Genomic DNA, 24,615 nt, shown 5'->3' with positions numbered 1-24,615 from the left:
CTTAATCCGCTGAGCCACAATGGGAACTCCCAAAACCTTATTTTATTTTATTTTTTTTTATAAGCTCGGTTGTAGGTAAATTTTTAGATGCCAAGGCAGTGTGTTTACAGGAGTCAGGGAGGTGATTAGTCCTGGAGTCATCTGTTCCTTACATAGAGACATTCAGCAACATTTCCCCTGTTTTCAACCCCACCTCTCACTCCAATTCTCCACTGCCCTTGATTTTTTAAGTGTTCTAGATGGCAGATTGTGATTGATATCCTTCATGCTTGTTTTGGCTGCTGTTTCCACAACCCTGGTTCATTATTATTATAAAACATATCACCTGGTTTTCTATCTTTTCGAAATTTGTTGTATGCTCCTAGGGATCTTGTGGCCTAAGATTATGTGAGGATATTTGCTAACGAACTAAAGAGTTAGAGCTGAATCCCAAGCAGCCTGATTCCTGGTCCAATTCACTTTGCATTAACCTTCTCCCTTCCTTATTTCACTCTCCCATATTTCTCTCTGTGTTGAGGTCCACTGAAGGCATTACTGAAGAATCACCCAAGGTGCCACACTGTAACAATGATTCAGCTGACAGCTACGCCTCTGAGTGCACTTGATGATGAGCCAATGCATATCCGATTTACAGGCCTGACTCCATTTCAGATAGTGTTTCTTCAGGCATCACTGGAAGATGAAAGGAGGAACATGTTTCATTCTTACGTCTACTATAAGGCCAACGAAGTTGGTGAGGTGAACCTGAAGCAGGCTGCTTCTCTTGGAGGTGATTATGTAGGAGTCCAGCCCATGGGTCTCTTCTGGTCCCTGAAATCTGAGAAGGTTGGAATTAAACTCTTCAAGAGAGATGTGATGAATAGCCCCTTTCAGGTCCAATTAAAACTTTGTGATCCAGCTGTCCTGTTGACCCACATTGTCTCTATTCCTCCAATAGTCTGCCTGACTTTAGAGAGGTGGTATGTAGCACCTTGCGTCACCCGGACCCAAGGCAAAGAAGGCCACATTCGGGGAGTACTTTTTATCCCTCCAGGTGAGTAGAATTACCCTGCTGATTGTCATCTTGATTTTCCTTTTTCGAATGCATTATCCTTCTAGAAGGTTAGCCTGGATATGGATATAGAGCATTCCATTCCTGACTTAGAATTGGGGTTAACTTTGCATCAGAACAAGGTGGTAATAATGCCATTCCAACTCAAGTTTTATCTCAACAATTCTGGAGTAGTTTATGGAATCCCTGCATTATAGAATTTCCATAGCTTTGGATTTATGTGACACTCATTTGCATTGAAGCCCAGCTATCTGAAGACCCACATCCTGATATGGAACCATGTCCCGGCTCTTTTGGGGGTTCTGTTATGTCTCACTTTTAATTCAGGCATAGGTCATTGCATGACGATATAATGGATTGAAATATGTTAACAAATATAGAGGGTGCAGAGAAATTTTATACTCTCTAGTTCCATGAATATTGCATATCTGTAGAATATCCATAAATCACCAGCTAATATAACAAGCTCCCTAATGGCTATAAAACTTACTAAAACACTCACAGTTTCTCATAGTGCTGTCCACATACCAATAAGTGATTCAAGACATCTGTGGTGCATTTCTCAGCATTTTTTTTTTGTCTTTTTGCTATTTCTTGGGCCGCTCCCGCGGCATATGGAGATTCCCAGGCTAGGGGTCCAGTCGGAGCTGTAGCCACTGGCCTACACCAGAGCCACAGCAACGCGGGATCCAAGCCGCGTCTGCAACCTACACCACAGCTCACGGCAACGCCGGATCCTTAACCCACTGAGCAAGGGCAGGGACCGAACCCACAACCTCATGGTTCCTAGTTGGATTCGTTAACCACTGCGCCACGACAGGAACTCCTCTCAGCATTTATTGTGGGAATGAATGAAGCAAAGTTAATTTCCCAGAAATAGCTCTCAGTAGGTCCAGATTTCAGGTGTGTCTTAGGTTGCTTTATTCATACATATGCTTTGACCAGCCACCATATCACTAGGATGTATTCCCTCTCATTCTGCTTTCTTTCTTCTTCTTTCTTTAAATAGTCTCCTTCTAGAACTGAAATGGGTTAAGGAAACATGATGTGTTAAAGATGGTTTCTTGACAACATAGAGTTTTAGATAGTCTAGAAGGAAAAAAGCTTCCCCTTCCAAATTCACCATGACCCATGCACTTTTGTCTGTAATGTGCGTAGGCATGAAAAAAGAAGTGGCACAAATTTCTGTGCCTCTATTATCCTATCTCAGTTATAAATCTGAGTATTAGTGTAAGCCTTTCACTTTGGGATGATGTGCTGGGTGTGCTATTTGTAAACCCTCTTGGACACTGAATGTGCTGGGTCTCCTGATTTGGGTGTTTGATCTGTAGGGGTACAAATAAGCGCTGTGTTATGTGGGCCCAAAAGGGGTTGAGTTAGTTCTCAAGGAAATTCTTAACAGCAATATTTTCCCAAGATGAGATGTTCAGTACTCTTAAGTACTGTCAATCAGAAGATGTAAAAATATCCCCATTCATGTATTCAAGTGATTGATATATATATATATATATATATGTGTGTGTGTGTGTGTATACATACATACATATACATATACACACACACACACACACATATATATATATATCTCCAGCTCACTGGATCTGTGACCTACACTGCATCTGTGACCTACACTGCAGCTCACAGAAACCATCCTCATGGATACTAGTCGGGTTCGTTACCACTGAGCCACAATGGAAGCTCCTCAAGTAGTATTTTTTTTTCATTTTTTAAAATGTTAATTTTTATTTCCCCAATACAATTTTTTTTCTACTGTACAGCAAAGTAGCAGGATATAAGATTAACATTCAGAAATCAGTCACATTTCTGTATATTAACACTGAAGTATTAGAAAAAGAACACAAAAATACAATACCTTTAAAATTGCACCCCAAAAAACCAAATACCTGGGAATACTCCTGATCAAGGAGGTAAAGGACTTATATGCTGAGAACTATAAAACATTAATCAAGGGAATTAAAAAAGATTCAAAGAAATGGAAAGATATTCCATGCTTTTGGGTTGGAAAAAATAATATTGTAAAAATGGCCATACTACTCAAAGCAATCAACAGATTTGATGCAATCCCTATCAAATTACCCATGGCATTTTTCACAGAACTACAGCAAACAATCCAAAAATTTATATGGAACCACAAAAGACCCAGAATTGCCAAAGCAATTCTGAGGAACAAAAACCAAGCAGGAGGCATAACTCTCCCAGACTTCAGGCAATATTACAAAGCCATAGTCATCAAGACAGTGTGGTACTGGGACCAAAACAGACAGACAGACCAATGGAGAACAGAGAACTGAGAATCCGGAAATAAACCCAGACACCTATGGTCAATTAAACTTCGACAAAGGAAGCAAGAATATAAAATGGGAAAAAGACAGCCTTTTCAGCAAGTGGTGATGGGAAAACTGGACAGCTGTATGTAAATCAATGAAACTAGAACACACCCTCACATCATACACAAAAATAAACTCAAAATGGCTGAAAGACTTAAATATAAGACTAGACACACCATTAAACTCCTAGAAGAGAACATAGGGAAAACATTCTCTGTCAAATGTTTTCTCAGGTCAGTCTCTCAAAACAACAGAAATAAAAGCAAAAATAAACCAATGGGACCTAATCAAACTGACAAGCTTCTGCACTGCAAAGGAAACCATAAAGAAAACAAAAAGAAAACTTACAGAATGGGAGAAAATAGTTTCAAAGGAATGCAACTGACAAGGGCTTAATCTCTAAAATACACAAACAACTTATGCAACTCAACAGCAAAAAAGCCAACAACCCAAGTGAAAAATGAGCAAAAGACCTGAATAGTCATTTCTCCAAGGAAGATATACAGATGGCCAACAAGCACATGAAAAAAAATGCTCCATATCACTGATTAGTGGAGAAATGCAAATCAAAACTACCAGGAGGTTCAACCTCACGCTGATCAGAATGGCCATCATTAATAAATCCACAAATAACAAATGCTGAAGAGGGTGTGGAGAAAAGGGAACCCTCCTGTACTGTTGGTAGGAATGTAAGTTGGTACAACCTCTATGGAAAACAGTATGGAAGTACCTTAGAAAACTAAACAAAGAACTACCATATGACCCAGTAATTCCACTCTTGCGCATATATCCAGACAAAAGTTTCCTTGAAAAAGACACATGCACCCGCATGTTCATTGTAGCACTATTCACAATAGCCAAGGCGTGGAAACAACCCAAATGTCCATCAACAGATGATTGGATTAAGAAGACGTGGCGAGGGAGGAGACAAGATGGCAGAAGAGTAGGGGTACACGCTCACACTCTCCCACAAACGCAACAAAAAAAACACATCTACAGGATAAATGACTCACACAGAACATCAACCAATCGCTGGCGGAAGAACCTAAACTCCAATAACGGCAAGAAGTTCGTGACATTGCTAGGTAAAACAAGAAAAAAGAGGAGAGTGAGAGAAGGATGGGTGCTCCCGAAAGGGAACTGTGGAGGAGAAAGGGATCCCACCCCCTGGAAAGTCAGCTACTCGCCTGAAAGATCAACTGAACAGGAGCAATTTCCAGATGCAGAGAAGAGTGTAGCAGTAAGTCGGAGTTCTGAAAAGCAGATCAAGAACCGAATGGATCATCTGAACTATGGGCACAGTCACCAAAAATTGAGACTCCTGGGTGGGGGCTGGGCACCGAGACCTCGGCTCCGGAGGTTAGTCCCTGGGAAAGGGCTGGAGGGGCAGAGTGGAGTGGAGACTGCTTGGGAGGTCTAGAAACTGGTCTGTCAAGTTTGACAGGGCAGAGACTGCCTGGGAGACTAGAAAGCAAAGCTGTCACAGCGGGAGGGAGCAATTCTCTAGGGACGGGGAAGTGGAAAGCCACATCAGAGGGAACCTGGGAGAAAAGCCTGGTCTGCGCCCGTGTTGGGGAGGGGAGAGAAGAAGGGGTTGGTCCCCATAGAATACTCCCCACGCCACAGCAAGCTTACCTGCCCGCTAGCTATCAGAAAGCTGTGCTTCCCAGTGCACCCCCTTCCCCCACCCCCGCCACCCCCTACGCACTCGCTGGACCTGGGGCTGCCTGCCATCCAGGAGGGCTGGCCTCAACAAGTGCCTGAAGCCTGCCACCACAGGGGCTCTCTCTGCACTGGCCTGCTTGCCCTTTGAAGGGGCTGCACCCCCACGGAGCAGCACCAAACACCACCAGCCCCCGAGAAAAGGCCTGCAGCCCAGAAAAGCTACAACAAACCTGGCCAGGCCGAGAAAAGATCTGCCTAATTCTCGGCCAGTCTTTCCAAGTCGAGCTGCCCTGGGGAAGAGCCTCTTGGGTTCACAGTGCCACAGCTAGCCCCTCCAGCTGTCAGGGGGAGCTGAACTCCTGTGGAACAGCCACAAAGGACTGCCAGCTCCTGACAGGACCCCACACACCCCAGAAAAGCTAGAACAAGCTTGGCCAGGCTGTGAAAAGATCTGCCTAATTCTCGGACAGTCTTTCCGAGTTGGGCTGCCCAGGGGAGGAGCATCGTAGGTTCCAGAGGCCCAGCTATCTTCCACAGCTGTCAGGGGGAGCCAAACTCTCGTGGAACAGCTGCAAAGGACTGCCATCTCTCTGAAGGACCCCCTGCAGCCCAGAAAATCTACAACAAGCCTGGCTGGGGTGTGAAAAGATCTGCCTAATTCTCAGACAGTCTTTCTGAGTTGGGCTGCCCTAGGGAAGAGCTTCTTGGGTTCTCAGTGACCCAGCTAGCTGCTACAGCCCTCAGGGGGTGCTGCACTCCTGAGGAACAGCTGCCCAACACCACCAACCCCCTGAAAGAACCCCACAGCCTAAAAACACCAGAGCAAGCTCTGCATGACCAAGTGAAATCTGATACCATTGTGGTGTGGACCTCCCAGTCCTGTCTGCCCTCAGGAAGCCCTCCTTTGCTTCAAAGAAACACTGTTAGCCCCATCAACACTCCAGAAAAGCCACACTGCCTCAAAAAAGACTGACCAACAACGCCAGCCCTCAGGAAACATTCCACAGCAGTGACAAGGCAAACACTGCCTGGTCACGGAGAGTACAACTCCCCCAGGGAAAAGAAAACAACAAGCAAGATGAAGAAGCTGAGAAATCATCCCCAGTTAAACCAACAGGAGAACTCACCTAAAACAGTCAACAATGAAACAGATCTGTGCAGTCTGACAGACCTGGAGTTCAAAAGAGAAATAGTGAAAATACTGAAAGAATTAAGAGAAGATAATGCGGATACACTCAGAAAGGAAGTAGAAAATATAAGGAGGAGCCAAGAAAAACTAGAACATTCATTTGCAGAGATACAAACTGAACTAAAGGCAGTAAAAACCAGAATGAATAATGCAGAAGAACGAATCAGTGATATGGAAGATAGAATAATGGACAAACAGGACAGCAGACAGAAAACCAAATCAAAAAACAGGAAAGCAATATAAGAGACCTATGGGATAATATAAAGTGGGTAAATCTACGCATGATAGGTATTCCAGAAGGAGTAGAAAAAGATAAGGGGATGGAAAATATATTTGAAGAAATTATCGCTGGAAACTTCCCAAATCTAAAGGATACTGAGTTCAAAATACAGGAAGCACAGAGAGCCCCACACAAGTTGAATCCAAATAGACCCACACCAAGACACATAATAATAAAAACAGCAAAAGTTAGTGATAAAGAGAGGATCCTAAAGGCAGCAAGAGAAAAGCAGAATGTTAACTACAAGGGAACCCCCATAAGATTATCAGCTGATTTCTCTACAGAAACACTACAGGCCAAGAGCGAATGGCAAGAGATATTTAAAGTGCTAAAAGGGAAAAATATGCAACCTAGAATACTCTATCCAGCAAGATTTTCACTTAAAATAGAAGGGGAAATAAAATTTTTTTCCAAAAAACAAAAACTAAAAGAATACAGCAACACAAAACCCAGGCTAAAAGAAATACTGAAAGGGCTTCTCTAAACCAAAAAGAAAGGAAGGAAAGAAAGGGAAGAAAAAAGAAAAAAAAAAGAAAAAGAAGAGGAAGAACTAGGACTGAGGAAACCACTATCAGAGAGCAGTCACTCAAATAAGCCAGCATACAGATTTAATCACGAACATGTTTCAAACAAAATAAAATTAAAAAGATAAAAAAAGAGTCATCAAAATCATAAAATGTGGGAAAGGGATGTTAGGAAATAAGTAGACCCTTTTTGTTTGTTTGTATGTCTCTCTTCTTAATTTCAATATAGTAATGAAGTGTTTGAACTTACAGGACCATCAAGCTAAAACACAATTATAGGAAGGGGTTAGCATACTTAAAAAACAGGGCAACCAGAAGCCAAAACCAAGTATTGCATTCGCAAAAAATGAAAAAAAAAAAAAACACTCAAGCAGATAATAACCAGAGACCATCCAACCAAAAAAAAAAAAAAAAAAAAAAAAAAAAGACAGAGAAAGGAAGAATGGAGAACCATAGAATCAACTGGAACACAAGGTTCAAAATGGCAATACATAATCATCTATCAATTATCACCTTAAATGTCAATGGACTGAATGCCCCAATCAAAAGACACAGAGTGGCTGAGTGGATAAAAAGGCAAAAACCTTCAATATGCTGCCTACAAGAAACTCACCTTAGGACAAAAGATACATATAGATTGAAAGTGAAAGGCTGGGGAAAAGTATTTCATGCCAATAGACATGACAGAAAAGCAGGAGTTGCAACGCTCATATCAGACAAAATAGACTTTAAAACAAAAGACATAAAGAAAGACAAAGAAGGACACTATTTAATGATTAAGGGATCCATCCAAGGAGAGGATGTTACTATCATCAACATATATGCCCCAAACATAGGAGCACCCAGATACATACAACAAATATTAACAGACATAAAGGGAGATATTGATGAGAATACAATCATAGTAGGAGACCTAAATACCCCCCTCACATCAATGGACAGATCCTATAGACAGAAAACCAATAAAGCAACAGAGATCCTAAAGGAAACAATAGAAAAGTTAGACTTCATTGATATCTTCAGGACACTACATCCAAAAAAATCAGAATACACATTCTTCTCAAATGCACATTGAACCTTCTCAAGAATCGACCACATATTGGGACACAAAGCGAATCTCAATAAATTTAGGAGCATAGAAATTATCTCAAGTATCTTCTCTGACCACAACGCCATGAAATTAGAAATCAACCACGGGAAAAGCAAAGAGAAAAAACCTACTCCATGGAGACTAAACAACATGCTACTAAAAAACCAATGGGTCAATGAGGAAATCAAGAAGGAAATTAAAAACTATCTTGAAACAAATGATAATGAAGACACAACCTCTCAAAATCTATGGGATGCTGCAAAAGCAGTGCTCAGAGGGAAATTTATAGCGATACAGGCCTTTCTCAAAAAAGAAGAAAGATCTCAAATTGACAACTTAACCCTCCACCTAAATGAATTAATAAAAGAAGAACAAAAAAGACCTAAAGGCAGCAGAAGGAAGGAAATTATAAAGATCAAAGAGGAAATCAATAAAATAGAGACTCAAAAAACAATAGAGAAAATTAATAAAACCAAGAGCTGGTTCTTTGAAAAGGTGAACAAAATTGACAAACCCCTGGCCAGACTCACTAAAAAGAGGAGAGAAAGAACCCAAATAAACAAAATTATAAATGAAAAAGGAGAAATCACAATGGATACTGCAGAAATACAAAAAACCATAAGAGAATACTATGAACAAGTATATGGCAACAAGTTTGACAATAGGGAAGAAATGGACAATTTTCTAGAATCTAACAGCCTGCCAAAACTGAATCAAGTAGAAACAGACCATCTGAACAGACCAATCACTAGAAATGAAATTGAAGAGGTCATAAAAACACTCCCTACAAATAAAAGTCCAGGACCAGATGGCTTCACAGGCGAATTCTATCAAACATATAAAGAGGAATTGGTGCCCATCCTCCTTAAACTCTTTCAAAAGGTTGAAGAAGAAGGAATACTCCCAAAGACATTCTATGATGCCACCATCACCCTCATTCCAAAATCAGACAGAGATACCACCAAAAAAGAAAACTATCGGCCAATATCATTGATGAATATAGATGCAAAAATTCTCAACAAAATCTTAGCCAACCGAATCCAACAACATACCAAAAAAATTATACACCATGACCAGGTAGGGTTCATCCCAGGTTCACAAGGATGGTTCAACATATGCAAATCAATGAGCATCATACACCACATTAACAAAAAAAAAGTCAAAAATCATATGATCATCTCAATAGACGCAGAAAAAGCATTTGACAAAGTCCAACATCCATTCATGATCAAGACCCTCGCCAAAGTGGGTATAGACGGAACATTCCTGAACATAATCAAAGCCATTTATGATAAACCCACAGCAAATATAATACTCAATGGGGAAAAACTGAAAGCCTTCTTACTCAAATATGGAACAAGACAGAGATGCCCACTCTCACAACTGCTCTTCAACATCGTTTTGGAAGTCCTGGCCACAGCAATTAGACAAACAAAAGAAATAAAAGGCATCCATATAGGAAGAGAAGAGATCAAACTGTCACTGTATGCAGAGGACATGATACTATACATAGAAAACCCTAAGGACTCAACCCCAAAACTACTTGAACTGATTAATAAATTCAGCAAAGTAGCAGGATATAAGATTAACATTCAGAAGTCAGTGGCATTTCTGTATACCAGCAATGAAATGTTAGAAAAGGAATTTAAAAATACAACACCTTTTAAAATTGCACCTCACAAAATCAAGTACCTTGGAATACACCTGACCAAGGAGGTAAAGGAGCTGTATGCTGAGAACTATAAAACTTTAATCAAAGAAATCAAAGAAGATGTAAAGAAATGGAAAGATATTCCATGTTCATGGATTGGAAAAATCAATATTGTAAAAATGGCCATACTATCCAAAGCAATCTACAGATTCAATGCAATCCCTATCAAATTACCCATGGCGTTTTTCACAGAACTAGAACAAACAATCCAAACATTTATATGGAATAACAAAAGACCCAGAATCACCAAAGCAATCCTGAGAAACAAAAAACCAAGCAGGAGGCATAACTCTCCCAGACTTCAAGAAATACTACAAAGCCACAGCCATCAAAACAGTGTGGTACTGGTATCAAAACAGACAGACAGACCAATGGAACAGAATAGAGAATCCGGAAATAAACCCTGACACCTAGGGTTAATTAATCTTTCACAAGGGAGGCAAGAACATAAAATGGGAAAAGGAAAGTCTATTCAGCAAGCATTGCTGGGAAACCTGGACAGCTGCATGCAAAGCTATGAAATTAGAACACACCCTCACACCATGCACAAAAATAAACTCCAAATGGCTGAAAGACTTAAACATGCGACAGGACACCATCAAACACCTAGAAGAAAACGTAGGCAAAACACTCTCTGATATCAACATCATGAATATTTTCTCAGGTCAGTTTCCCAAAGCAATAGAAATTAGAGCAAAAATAAACCCATGGGACCTAATCTAATGCAAAGCTTTTGCAAAGCAAAGGAAACCCAAAAGAAAACAAAAAGACAACTTACAGAATAGGAGAAAATAGTTTCAAATGATGCAACAGACAAGGGCTTAATCTCTAGAATATGTAAACAACTTATACAACCCAACAGCAAAAAAGCCAATCACTCAATGGAAAAATGGGCAAAAGACCTGAATAGACATTTCTCCAAGGAAGATATACAGATGGCCAGCAAACACATGAAAAAATGCTCAACATCGCTGATTATAAGAGAAATGCAAATCAAAACTACCATGAGATACCACCTCACCAGAGATACCAGTCAGAATGGCCATCATTAATAAGTCCACAAATAACAAGTGCTGGAGGGGCTGTGGAGAAAAGGGAACCCTCCTACACTGTTGGTGGGAATGTAAACTGGTACAGCCACTATGGAGAACAGTTTGGCGATACCTTAGAAATCTACACATAGAGCTTCCATATGACCCCACAATCCCACTCTTGGGCATATATCTGGACAAAGCTCTACTTAAAAGAGACACATGCACCCGCATGTTCATTGCAGCACTATTCACAATAGCCAGTACATGGAAACAACCCAAATGTCCATCAACAGATGATTGGATTCGGAATACTACTCAGCCATAAAAAAGAATGCCATCATGCCATTTGCAGCAACATGGATGGAACTAGAGAATCTCATACTGAGTGAAATGAGCCAGAAAGACAAAGACAAATACCATATGATATCACTTATAACTGGAATCTAATATCCAGCACAAATGAACATCTCCACAGAAAAGAAAATCATGGACTTGCAGAAGAGACTTGTGGCTGCCTGATGGGAGGGGGAGGGAGTGGGAGGGATGGGGAGTTTGGGATTATCAGACACAACTTAGAATAGATTTACAAGGAGATCCTGCTGAGTAGCATTGAGAGCTTTGTCTAGATACTCATGTTGCAACAGAACAAAGGGTGGGGGAAAAATGTACATGTAATATATACATGTAAGGATAACTTGATCCCCTTGTTGTACACTGGGAAAATAAAAAAAAAAAATTCAAATATGGATCTTTAACACACGGGCCATGGAAATAGTCCAAAAACTAGCACCCAAACATTTTCTGTGTATGATAGTATTACATCTATTAATGTGATGTAATTTCTAATTTCTCTAAGAATAGTTATTGATAACTATTATTAGAATATATGTTTATATGTGTCAATAAACTTCTAACTTATGGTTGGTTTTAGGCTTGCGTATGTGTGTTCTGAGAGGGGTTAATAATTAAATTTTTATTTTTCTGGAAATTGCTGTGAAATATTTAAAGACATATAGGTAGTAAGAGCAATGCAAATACATTTTTTAAACAAACTAGCAAGCTGAAATTGATTAATGATCTAATAAAATCTAATGAAATAATTATGGCAAAGTTTCTATAATCACACAGCCAATATTACAAGAAGAAAACTCTTTTTTTTGATTATTTAATTTTGGGGGTGTTGGGACTTGGGAATGGATGTCAAAAAGAAAACTTTTTAAAAGAGTAAAAGATGGCATAAAAAATGAAGAACTTTTAAAATTTAGAAAAAAATCATACCAAACTAGAAAACATTGGAAACTAAGGCTTAGTACATCTAGCTAAAAATAAAAAAGATGTGCTTTTTGTTTCCCCTGAAAGTCAGATGTTGTTACCAATGTGAATAAATATGTCATAATAAATATGAGTCATTAGCAAAAAAAAAAAAAAAGAAGACACATATATACACAATGGAATACTACTCAGTCATAAAAAAGAAGAAAATAATGCCATTTGCAGCAACATGGATGGAACTAGAGACTCTCATACTGAGTGAAGTTAAGTCAGAAAGAGAAATACAAATACCATATGATATCACATATCTGGAATCTAATATACAGCACAAATGAACCTTTCCACAGAAAAGAAGTTCATGGACATGGAGAACAGATTTGTGGTTGCCAAGGGGGAGGAAGAGGGAGTGGAATGGATTGGGAATTTGGGGTTAATAGATGCAAACTATTGCCTTTGGAATGGATAAGCAATGAGATCCTGCTGTATAGCACTGCGAACTATGTCTAGTCACTTATGATGGGGCAGGATAATGTGAGAAAAAAGAATGTATACATGGATGTGTAACTGGGTCACCTTGCTGTGTAGTAGAAAATTGAGAAAACACTGTAAACCAGCTATAATGGAAAAAAATAAAAATGATTATAAACGAAAAAAAAAGAATTAGTGTATAAACTTTCAATAGACTCCACCTTTTCAGTCTTGTATCTGTGTCAGAATTAAAGCTGACTGAATGTCTAACAGCATAATATCCAGAGGTTTCATTGGTAGCCGTATTCACTAACATGTTTAATCTCTGCAGTCAAGAATTGTGAACCCATAATGAGTCCTTTCTATAGTGCTGGAGTAAAGAAAGCCATTAATTAGGCCAAGGCCTCTTAATCTATAAAAAGGTATTCAAAAAGGCTCTGGGAAAAATGAAGATCTTGAAAATATATGCACGTTGTACATGCTTATATATGCATTTTACTGATGAGAGGGACCATGGATTTAACTGGGTTCTCAAAGAGGTATATGGCTTCAACAAAAAGGTACCAAAATGATTGTGAGCTATAATCCTGATTTAACATTGCTCTGTTACATTCACCTAACACTATATAGTGATGAAATCTTATACCAAAATAGGGATAGTAAGAGCATCCTTCTATACTCAGTGTTTGTATGGGCAGCAGCTTGCTTCCAAAAGAAAGCAGAGCCCACATGCTGAAAGTAATTTATGATGCAGGAATTGCATATTTTATTCTTGTATGAGTGATTTTAGCTAAGAAAGACTGGCCCTATCCATATTTAAAAGAAGTGACTTGATTTAAAGGAGTATTGGAAATTTTCAAACGAAATATTTCTAGGTTTTCTCACCTTGCAAAAAGAAGAAAGAAAGTGATTATGAGTGTAGCTTGATTATTTTTGTAATTTTTTTCTTTGCTTTTTTGGGCCACACCTGCGGCATATGGAAGTTCCCAGGCTAAGGGTCCAATTGGAACTGTACCTGCCAATCTACACCACAGCCACAGCAACATGGGATCCAAGCCTCGTCTGCAACATACACCACGACTCACAGCAATACCAGTTCCTTAACCCACTGAGCAGGGCCAGGAGCCCACATCCTCATGGATACTAGTTGGGTTCATTACTGCTGAGCCACAACGGGAACTCCTGTATCTTGGCTTAAAAATACTACTTGACCATAGGTGTCTGGGTTTATTTCCGGGTTCTCAGTTCTCTGTTCTCCATTGGTCTGTCTGTCTGTTTTGGTCCCAGTACCACACTGTCTTGATGACTATGGCTTTGTAATATTGCCTGAAGTCTGGGAGAGTTATGCCTCCTGCTTGGTTTTTGTTCCTCAGAATTGCTTTGGCAATTCTGGGTCTTTTGTGGTTCCATATAAATTTTTGGATTGTTTGCTGTAGTTCTGTGAAAAATGCCATGGGTAATTTGATAGGGATTGCATCAAATCTGTTGATTGCTTTGAGTAGTATGGCCATTTTTACAATATTATTTTTTCCAACCCAAAAGCATGGAATATCTTTCCATTTCTTTGAATCTTTTTTAATTCCCTTGATTAATGTTTTATAGTTCTCAGCATATAAGTCCTTTACCTCCTTGATCAGGAGTATTCCCAGGTATTTGGTTTTTTGGGGTGCAATTTTAAAGGTATTGTATTTTTGTGTTCTTTTTCTAATACTTCAGTGTTAATATACAGAAATGTGACTGATTTCTGAATGTTAATCTTATATCCTGCTATATTGATGAATTTGTTGATCAGTTTGAGTAGCTTTTGGGTTGAGTCCTTAGGATTTTGTATATATAGTATTATGTCATCTGCATACAGTGACATTTTACCTCTTCTCTTCCAATTTTGATGCCTTTTATATCTTTTATTTGTCTGATTGCTGTGGCTAGGACTTCCAGTACTATGTTTAATAATGATGGTGAGAGTGGGCATCCTTGTCTTGTTCCAGATTTTAATGGGAAGGCTTTCAGCTTGTCTCCACTGAGTATTATATTTATTGTGGGTTTATCATAAATGGCTTTTATTATGTTAAGGTATGTTCCCTCTATACCCCCTTTGGTAAGAGTTTGATCAGGAATAGATGTTGGACTTTGTTGGATGCTTTTTCTGCATCCTTTGGGATGATTATGTAGTTTTTGACTTTTCTTTTGTTAATGTGGTGTATGATTTTGATTGATTTGCATATGTTGAACCATCCTTGTGAACCTGGGATGAATCCCACTTGGTCTTTTTCATATGTTGTTGCATTTGGCTGGCTAAAAATTTGTTGAGAATTTTTGCATCTATATTCCTCGAAGATATTGGCCTATAGTTTCCTTTGTTGGTGGTATCTTTTTCTGGTTTTGGTATTAGGGTGATGGTGGCATCATAGAATGTCTTTGGGAGTGTTTCTTCTTCTTCAACCTTTTGGAAAAGTTTAAGGAGGATGGGTATAAGTTCCTCTTTGTATGTACATTAATTCTAAAACTTGTGATGCCTTTATTCTTTGTGTTTTCTTATTTTTCTTCTCTTTTCCTCACCTTCCATTCATACTCAATTCTGAGTTTTTTGTTTGTGTGTTTGTTTCTTTACTTTTCAGGAGAGGGCCATTTCCCGGGGGTAATTGATTTGTTTGGAATTCTTAGTGGACTGATGGAATCCTGGGCCAGTCTCCTGGCCAGTCGTGGCTCTGCTGCCTTGGCCTTGGCTTACTGTAACTATGAAGACCTGCCTCCCAAACTAGAGAAACTAGATTTGGAATATTTTGAAGAAGCTGTCAACTTTCTCCTGAGACATCCCAAGGTAATCTTTACCTTTTGAGTAGGTTTCAGTCCCAATTTGTTAATAACCATGATATTCTGTGACTTCCTTTAACTTCCAGGTACGATTCTTCCTCAGTGAACTTGAAAGTCAGTTACATGTTTACACTACTCATATAATTTCTTTCACATCTAGTTGCTCAGAAAGGCAAAATGCATAGGACGTTAGCATTGGCTTTGGATTCAGGCAGGAATATGTTGAATTTGGTTGCTCCATCCCTTTGGGCTTTGGAAATTTGGGCAAGTTACTAAAAATCCCTGATCCTCAGTTTCTTCATCTATTAAATAACATTGTAGTGACACAACTTCACAAGGTTATTGTGAAAATTAAGGGGGATAATAGAAGCCAAGTACTTATTGAGTAACTGACAGCACTAAATAGTCAATAAGTCTGAGCAATTATTATTATCACCTTCTCTGATAATAATTAAATCACCATTCTTAACCAACAGATATTCTACATTTTTTTGAATAGGCTTTATTTTGTATCATTAAAAAAAAAAAGTTCTAGGAGTTCCCATTGTGGCTCAGCAGAAACGAATCTAACTAGTATCCATGAGTTTGCAGGTTCGATTCCCGCCTCACTCAGTGGGTTAAGGATCCACTGTTGCCGCAATTTGCATTGGCATAGGTCACAGATGTGGCTCAGATCTGGCATGGCTGTGATGTAGGCAGGCAGCTGAAGCTCTGATTTGATCCCTAGCCTGGGAGCTTCCATATGCCTCAGGTATGGCCCTAAAAAAAAGAAAAAAGAAAAGAAAGATTAAAACCTAGGAGATGATCTTTCAGAAAGGTCTGAAGACTGTTTTGATTGTTTAGAAGTCAAAGGCACAGTTATATACATTCTTCAAACAAAGGATCCTACATCAAGACAACACACTGATGTTTTACATAAAGTTCACCAAAGATTCATAGTCCAGATAAGCATATACAAAGCCAGCCAGGGATCACCATAACCCCTTACAGGATTAGGAAAGGAATGTTATCTTTTAAGGAGTTACTTTGCTGGTATACAAAGCCAGAAAAACAATCTTTATGGTTGAGCAGGCATTCCTGCCTTGAGGTGGTCTGATTAATGTATAAGGCAGATGCACATTGCACATAGGAAGGACAGGGAGAATTTTATGCTTAAATTTTCTTGTCCTGCCTCAAAGCATAAATTTTATTCCATCATTTCAAAATACCAATCAAAATAGGCATTCCATTCAGTTCTGCAGATTTTCAAGCTATTGTAATCCAATTTCATTTTAAGAAAATTAAATTCAGGAATTTCAAAAATTATCCATAATGGCCATTGATATTGTAAGTTGCCTTTGGTCACATCCGTCCATTTAGTTAAAATATACATGAGGGAAGTTCTCTTGTGGAACAGTGAGTTAAGGATCCAGTATTGTCACTGCAGTGGCTTGGGTCGCTGCTGTGGTGCGGGTTTGATCCCCGGCCCAGGAATTTCTACATGCTCACATGCCTCAGTGTGGCAATAAAATAAAATAAAATAAAATTGCACACAAGAAGGAACCAAGGTTTTTAAACATAAAATTGACTGGTGTCCCAGTGCAGGGGGGCACCCTCAAAATATTTAGATAACTGGGATCCCATTTCTCAGAGGTTTTGCTATAGAGTAAAAGAGCAACTTTCCAATAGTTTATAACCAAACAGCTCGATTTAAACAGCTTCAATTTCAAAGTGTCTGCAGGTCTAATACCAGCCAGTTCTGAAGGAACAGCTTCATCCTACACCAAAGTCTTCTCAACCAGTCCCCATGGAATAGCTCCTATTCCAAAGGAATGGCCTGATGGCTGACCTGACCCAGTTTCAGCAAAACAGCCCCTATATCTGAAGGAAGTGGGATGATGGCCTCTCAGTCAGTTTCAGTTGAAAACAGTCTAATCTCTGAATCAGATGACGTGCCAAATGAGTACTTGCATTCATAACAAGGCTTTTACCAGAAAAAGTGAAACCTTAAAATACATAGATCCTTAATACAGCCTGAAGAACTTCAAATGCAAAGAGGTGTCGACTGGGTGGCGGGGGGAGGTCAACCTAAAAGTTGAGCAATATGTTTTATTCAGTGGATTTTCTGAGGACTTCAAGCCCAGGAAGCAGCCTCTCAGATACCTCTGAGGGACTGCTCCAAAGACACAAGGGAAGATCCAGAATAGGCAGGAGTTTTGCAACAAAACCAGGTCATGGGAACATCAAAAGATTACTATTAATTACAGAAAAACAGACATTTCAAGTTAATTCGTGCACTTATCTGTATGGGAAAATATAAGAGTCTAGGCTCACTGAAATTGTTTCTTTGATATGCACCTTAGCTATCTAGGGCCAGCATCTTGTTTGTTTCCATCTGGAGTTTCCTCAGGGCTCACCATTTGGGACAGCTCTGTAGTGGCTGGTGGTTTGATGCCTGCTACCTCCTTTATTTACTGATATGGCGGGTGGCATTCTTAGTCCACAGAAGGCAGAGGCTCAAATTCAGGAGAAAGATGTACCTTCAAACACCAAGGTAGATGAGAAAAGCTGTGGGAAATGAAGGGCTCAATTATGGGTATTAGACCTCTTAGCTCACCACCTCAAGAGCCTTTGGTGGGGCTCCTCTGGTCCCTGTATGGACCACCAAATGTTGACTGAAAATAAAGAGAATGCCAGATATTTCTCCAGCAAAAATGGGGTTATTCAGGATTAGCAGAGATTGCAGTTTGGGGTCTACCACTGTGGTGAACAACATACAAGTCTCCAAACAGCAAAGGAAGAAGGATTTTCTAGAGGGAAAAAGGAAGTTGTGAGTAAACAAAGAGTCCATGGCTTTTCTTGGCTGAGTCCTTGCCTTGAAAGAAGAGGAGTCTTTCTACCTGTTGGGCTCTGCTCTTGTTGCAGGGTATGAGCACTCCCTCTTTTGACCTTCCATTTATATTTAATTGAGGGTTCAGTTTATTTTTTATTTTTTATTTTTTTTTTACAGATCCTAGGCCCAGGCATTGGAATAGTCTCCATTTCTAGAGGAGCAGAGATTGGACTTTCCATGGCTATTCACCTAAAACAAGTCACAGCTACGGTGCTTATTAACGGGCCCAACTTTATTATTGACGTTCCGCACGTATATCATGATCAGATAAGTCAAACTTTGGGCTTCTCTCCTCAATATAGCTCCATCTCTAACTTAGGATTCATAAAGTTACAGAACATTTTTGAGGAAAATAAAAATAACGCCAATAAGGCTGCTTTTCTCCCCATTGAAAAGGCCCAGGGACATTTCCTTTTCATTGTGGGAGAAGAAGATAAGAATGTCAACAGCAAAGCACACGCACAACAAGCCACAGAACGGCTGAAGAGACATGGAAAGAAAAACTGGACCCTACAGTCTTACCCAGGGGCAGGCCACCTGATAGAACCCCCCCATTCCCCACTGTGCTGTGGCTCCAATGTCCCCAGTTTTCACATTGCCATGTACTGGAGAGGAGAGGTGATCCCACATGGAGCTACACAAGAACATTCTTGGAAGGAGATCCAGAAGTTTCTCAGGAAGCACCTTATTCCAGTTGTGACCAGTCGTTTCTGAAAGGGGCAAACATTCCTGAATATGGAGAAGCAATAGGATGCTTTACCACATTCCACTTCATTTTCATGGAACAATGCTTTTGATTTTGCACACACGGGGTCGTGCATGTACACATGCAAGAGCTCTATCTCCCTTTCTTTTTTTGTTTTTTTGTTTTTGTTTTTAGGCCTGCACCAGAGGCATATGGAAATTCCCAGGCTAGGGTTTGAATTGGAGCTGCAACTGCCAGCCTATGCCACAGCAATGCTGGATCCGAGCTGCATCTGTGACCTACACCACAGCTGGATACTTTAACCCACTGACGGGGGCCAGGGATCAAACCCTCATGGATGCTAGTCAGGTTCCTTACTGCTGAGCCACAACGGGAACTCCTGATCCCTTTTTGTAAGAAGGAAGTTATGGCAAGAGAAGACAGAAGGGCTGAGAATAGTTATGCCTTGACTTTGGAAAGGGCAAAATGGTTTCTGTTTAATCCAGTATCATAAACTGAAGGGTTTATATTTTTTAGAAATAAACTTAGAGCTCCAACTGCCCTAAAATATTTCAGTTTACAATTATAGCAATTCTCTAGGGAAAAAAATTACCAAAACTGAACCACAGAATCCTCTGGCTTATAAAACAGACATGAATAAAATCAGATGCTGATGTATATTGATTTCTTAAAGCAAATTAAATATGCTCAGATCTATCATATTTGAAAATATATTCATGGCTCATAGCTACTTCATGGCTTTTTGAAAACTAGACCTGGGTAAAAGAAAATATTAAGTTCGTATGGAGGTAACATTATAGAATCAGTCTACAATCAACAATTCAACAAAAGCTAGCAAAATGATGTATTTTTTATGTGTGTCTAAACATGTACAGCATTTTGAGAGAGGAGCAATTTGAGATTCACCGAATTTCAGTTTAGGATAATAGTAGTTATGATGGGGTGGGTTGTGTGCCTCTAGACTAGGGGCCAATAGATTTTTTTCTAGTAAAGTACTAGATAGTAAATATGAAGTCTCTGTCACTATTATTTAGTTCTGCCATTATAGCGCAAAAGCAGCCTGAGAGAGGATGTGATGAATGATTGTGTCCTTGTTCCAATAAAACTTTATTTATGAATGCTTGTTTGCATTAATTTCATAGAATTTTTACATGTCACAAAATAATAATTTTCTGTTTACTTTTCCCAATGTTTACAAATGTAAAAACCATTCTTAGTCCGTGGGCACTAGAAAAACAAATTGTATGCTGGATTTAGTTTGCAGGGCATAGTTTGATGACCCTGGGTATGGAGTAATACAAATTACTCTGTCCAAAGTCAAATTCAAGGTGTCTTCTCTAAGCAGCAAGTCACAGGCCAAATATTCCTGAGCTAAGCTACTGAATTGCGATCGATGGAATAGAAGGTGATTGGTGGACAATCAAGGTGAAGATGAACCAGTGGAAAAAAGTATTTTGAATCATTTTATGGTATAATGGGGAGCCAATAAAGAAGTAACATGATGACACTTCAGTTGTATCTGCCTAAAATCTTTTTCTTTTATCTCCCTTCTGATACCCTCTCTGTTTAGAGTAAAATTATTCCATTCAATATGAGTCGGGTCAATTAGAAAAACCTTACTCCCATAATTATAATAATCATGTAATTGCAATGCTAATGTCTCCTATGATTTCTACTACATAATGGTTATATGCGTTATATGATATATGTATTAGTTATATACTCAGCTTGCTACCTAATACTTATCCTAATGGGTATAAAAGTATAATTTTTCTTGTTCCCTGTTTTGGATTTTAGGAAGAATGCCTCTGTTTTGGACTTTAGGAAAATATGGGTGTTTGGCCTAAAATATATCCCTTGATTTATATTTTATGGATTTATGAATCCCACTTCATCGTGGTGTATGATCTTTTTTATATGTTGTTGGATTCAGTTGGCTAAAATTTTGTTGAGAATTTTTGTATCTAAATTCATTGGGATTTTTTAAAGTGATTTTTCAGCATCACTAGAAATGACTTTATGGTTTTCTCTGTAAATCTGTTAATGTAATGAATTATTTTTCTAGTATTGAATCATCTCTACATCTGTAGAACAAAACTCAATTGATCATGATATATTCTAAATTAACAGTAAATAAGAGCAAACCATTTCGTGTGTGTGTGTGTTTTGGGGGTCAGGTATTATATCAATGTCTACTTGCTTCATAAAAAGAATTCAGGAGTTTCCCTTCTTTCCTGTAGTGGTTTACTTAGGAGGGAAATGATCTCTTCTTTAAAAGTTAGTTGCTCTATCCTGGGTATTACGTTGTTCCTGGTAATTTTTTTTTTAAGACAACCTGTATTTTTACTAATATTTAGTATATCATTTCTCATCTATATTATAGTGGACATTTGCAATTCAAATAATTTCTTCACATACATATTTTTGGCACTTTTTCCCTCTTTTGGCCACCTTGTGTCAGATGGTGTTCTTGGGCCAATGATCAGATCCAAGCCACAGTTGTGACCTAAGGAGCAGCTGCAGCAATGCCAGATCCTTAACCCACTGTGCTGTGCCAGGTATTGAACCTGCATCCCAGCATGCCCAAGACACTGAAAATCCCGTTGTGCCACAGGGAACTTATTTTTTTGGCATTTTATATATCAGTAAAATCAGAAACATTTCAGATTAGGTTAAATTAAGCTATATGGCATATTAATATTACTAGAGTTGAAACAAATGAATTCCATATTAATTTTATTTAATTTTTGAAATTATATGAACAAAACTTTGTAGAAGATCCTGACTTTTTTATTGCAGTAAATAGACAAAAGATAAAATTTATCATTTTAACCATTTTAGGTGAATATATGCTGAATTATACAGTAACATTAAGTACATCCATGCTGTTATGCTACAATCACCACCAGCCTCTAAAACTTTTTCCTAAATTGAATTTTTCTAAATTGAAACTCAAAACCTGTTGAACAATAACTCCCTATTGCCCATTTCCACTGTCTCTGGTAGCCACATTTTTATCTTTCATATCTATGAATTCAATAGCTCTTGATACATCTTATAATTGAAAACACATAATATGTGTCCTTTTGTGCCTGGCTTACTTCACTCAGCATAATTACTTCAACGATCATTCATGTTGTAGCATGTGTCAGAATTTTCCTTTTTAAGACTGAATAATATTCTACTATATGTATATCTACCAAAATGTTGTTTGTCCATTCATCTGTCAATGACATTTAGGTTCTTGCCACCTTTTCGCTGTTGCGAAGAAGGCTCTATGAGCGTTGGTGTATAAATATCTGTTTTGAGTCCCTCTTTTCTTCTTTGGGGTAAATAAGTAGAAATGCTAGATCATACTGTAGTTCTTTTTTTTTTTTTTTTTTTTGCTATTTCTTGGGCCGCTCCCGCGGCATATGGAGGTTCCCAGGCTAGGGGTCAAATCGGAGCTGTAGCCGCCGACCTACGCCAGAGCCACAGCAACGCGGGATCCGAGCCGCGTCTACAGCCTACACCACAGCTCACAGCAACGCCGGATCATTAACCCGCTGAGCAAGGACAGGGACCGAACCCGCCACCTCATGGTTCCTAGTCGGATTCGTTAACCACTGCGCCACGATGGGAACTCCCATACTGTAATTCTATGTTTAGTTTTTTTGAGGAACTACCATACTGTTTTCCAGAGTGATGACATCATTTTACATTCCTACCATCAGTACACAATTGTTTCAGCACCTCCACATCCTCATCAACACTTGTTATTTTCTGTTGTTTTGATAGTACCACTGTGGCTGGACATACCTTGAGTGAGGTGATTTTATTCAGCTGAGGTAATCCCGGAAGAAGGCTGAGAACTAAGATTAGTCTCTCAGCAGTACTTTCAGCAGCTGGATTATAAATCCTTTATTCCCATAGGAGGATCTGAGGACAGAATCACTGTGTCTAGCCACAATAGCTTTCTGAGTTCTGTCACTTATGGGTCCCTCTCACTATTTCTGAAATTCTTTTCTCTGCCTCACCTGGAAATTGACCTCCTCCAAGCCATTTGTATTCCAGTGGGTATGTCTCTTTCTGGGAGTAAATACTTGTAATTTTTTTTTTCTTTTGTCTTTTAAGGGCCACACCCACAGCATATGGAAGTTCCCAGGCTATGGTCAAATTGGAGCTGCAGCTGCAGGCCTACACCACAACCACCATATCTTAGCCATGTTTGTGACCTACACCACAGCTCATGACAATGCTGGATCCCTGACCTGCTGAGTGAGGCCAGGGATCAAACCTACATCCTCATGGATACCAGTCAGATTCATTTCCTCTGAGTCACAATGGGAACTCCCGGTAACTTGTTAAATTTATCTCTTCTGGTTCACTGAAAGTGTGGTTGTTGGTTTTTGTTCTTGTAGTTTCCCATTTGTAACTCTTTGATGTTCAGGAGAAGGGAAAGTTTAGAACTAAATGGCCACCATATTGCTGTTGAAAACTGAAAGTTAGGAAAATTCTTATAATTGCCTTCCCTCCTTTCTAATCTTTGAGATTATTTGGATGTAGCTGGTAGAAGAAGGAGGAATCTAGAGTAGTTCCCAGGTTTTGAATCAGGAAACTTGACAGATGGATAATACTCATTGAGATAAGGAGTATGTTTAAAAGAGAATGTCTCAGGTGAAGAATTTGGTTTTGGATATGCTAAATTTGAGATTTTAAATTTAAATTTAAATTTGCCTGACATTCAGGGGGGAGATGGAATCTGGTCATAGGAGATATGTCTGGGTTGGAGATATCAATCTGGAAGTTTTCAGCAGTTTAATAAGAAGTCACCCAGAGAGAATATGTGGTATGAGGAAGGATGAATGTCAAAGAGTGATTGATGGTAAAACAATACAGTTTAATGGATAGGATAAGAAACAGCAAGCTACAGAAAGGGCTAAGGAGAGCTAGCTGGAGAGGGCGAAGGCAAGCCAGGTAAAACTCACTTCACAGAAACTAAGGAAACAAAGTAATGATTACTGTACAGTATAGGAAACCAAATTCAAGGTGAAGTCTTCAAGGTGAAGAATGAAAAGTTTCATGAGATTTGAAAGTTAAGAATTTCTTGGTGAGCTATTTTATTGGGCTACTGAGGATAGAAAATAGCGAGCAATTGTCTAATAAGTGAACTGGGAAAAGCAAAATGAACTGGTTCATTGTTCATGTTTTGTTTATGGTACATGTTTTGTTTTCATTATTAACTTTAATATTATTGGCTCTGGAGCTATCTTGGAGTAGTCACTGAACCCCAAATTAACAAACAAGAAATGATGTATTAATGGATATAAGCTTGAGCTAAAAGCAACAGAAATTTTAAAAGCCTTTCTCATTGCTGCAGTAGCCTTGAGTTACTGTTCAGAAGGAAACCAGATTCCCTAGTCAAAGTGCATATTTATTATCCCAAAGTTCTATCCCCTAATCCTTGATATTTGACCCACGTATAATCATCAAGTTCTATCATTTAAAAAAATATGGCTATCACTTTAAGAGAGTGAAAATTACAATGTAAGCAATGGCTCTTTATATAAAGAAATTAAAATATTTTGCAATATGTTCTACAAGCCTGATAA

At 38.9% G+C, this 24,615-nt stretch overlaps 1 protein-coding gene across 1 annotated transcript; it reads left to right on the top strand.

Annotated features, from left to right (window-relative positions):
- The first annotated feature begins 442 nt into the window (after nucleotides 1–442).
- On the top strand, nucleotides 443–21,171 carry BAAT (bile acid-CoA:amino acid N-acyltransferase). The gene is made up of 3 exons (XM_021075620.2): nucleotides 443–1,033; nucleotides 15,251–15,453; nucleotides 18,436–21,171. The coding sequence occupies exons 1-3, from the start codon at nucleotides 568–570 to the stop codon at nucleotides 19,030–19,032; spliced, it is 1,266 nt and encodes a 421-aa protein (XP_020931279.2). The 5' UTR covers nucleotides 443–567; the 3' UTR covers nucleotides 19,033–21,171.
- The last annotated feature ends 3,444 nt before the right edge of the window (nucleotides 21,172–24,615 follow it).

Source organism: Sus scrofa, chromosome 1, assembly GCF_054392235.1.
Source record: "Sus scrofa isolate SSC_HxYL_T2T_F1_AM1 chromosome 1, Sscrofa_HxYL_maternal_Yorkshire_Landrace_v2.0, whole genome shotgun sequence".
Classification (NCBI taxonomy): domain Eukaryota; kingdom Metazoa; phylum Chordata; class Mammalia; order Artiodactyla; family Suidae; genus Sus; species Sus scrofa.
This window is presented reverse-complemented; position numbering and strand designations above follow the sequence as displayed.

Excerpts from the sequence above, each read along its gene's own strand:
- BAAT (XM_021075620.2), top strand. The coding sequence starts at position 568 with ATGATTCAGCTGACAGCTACGCCTCTGAGTGCACTTGATGATGAGCCA. Across the intron at positions 1,034-15,250 it reads AGTACTTTTTATCCCTCCAG|GAGAGGGCCATTTCCCGGGG; the intron begins GTGAGTAGAATT and ends TTTACTTTTCAG. Across the intron at positions 15,454-18,435 it reads TTCTCCTGAGACATCCCAAG|ATCCTAGGCCCAGGCATTGG; the intron begins GTAATCTTTACC and ends TTTTTTTTACAG.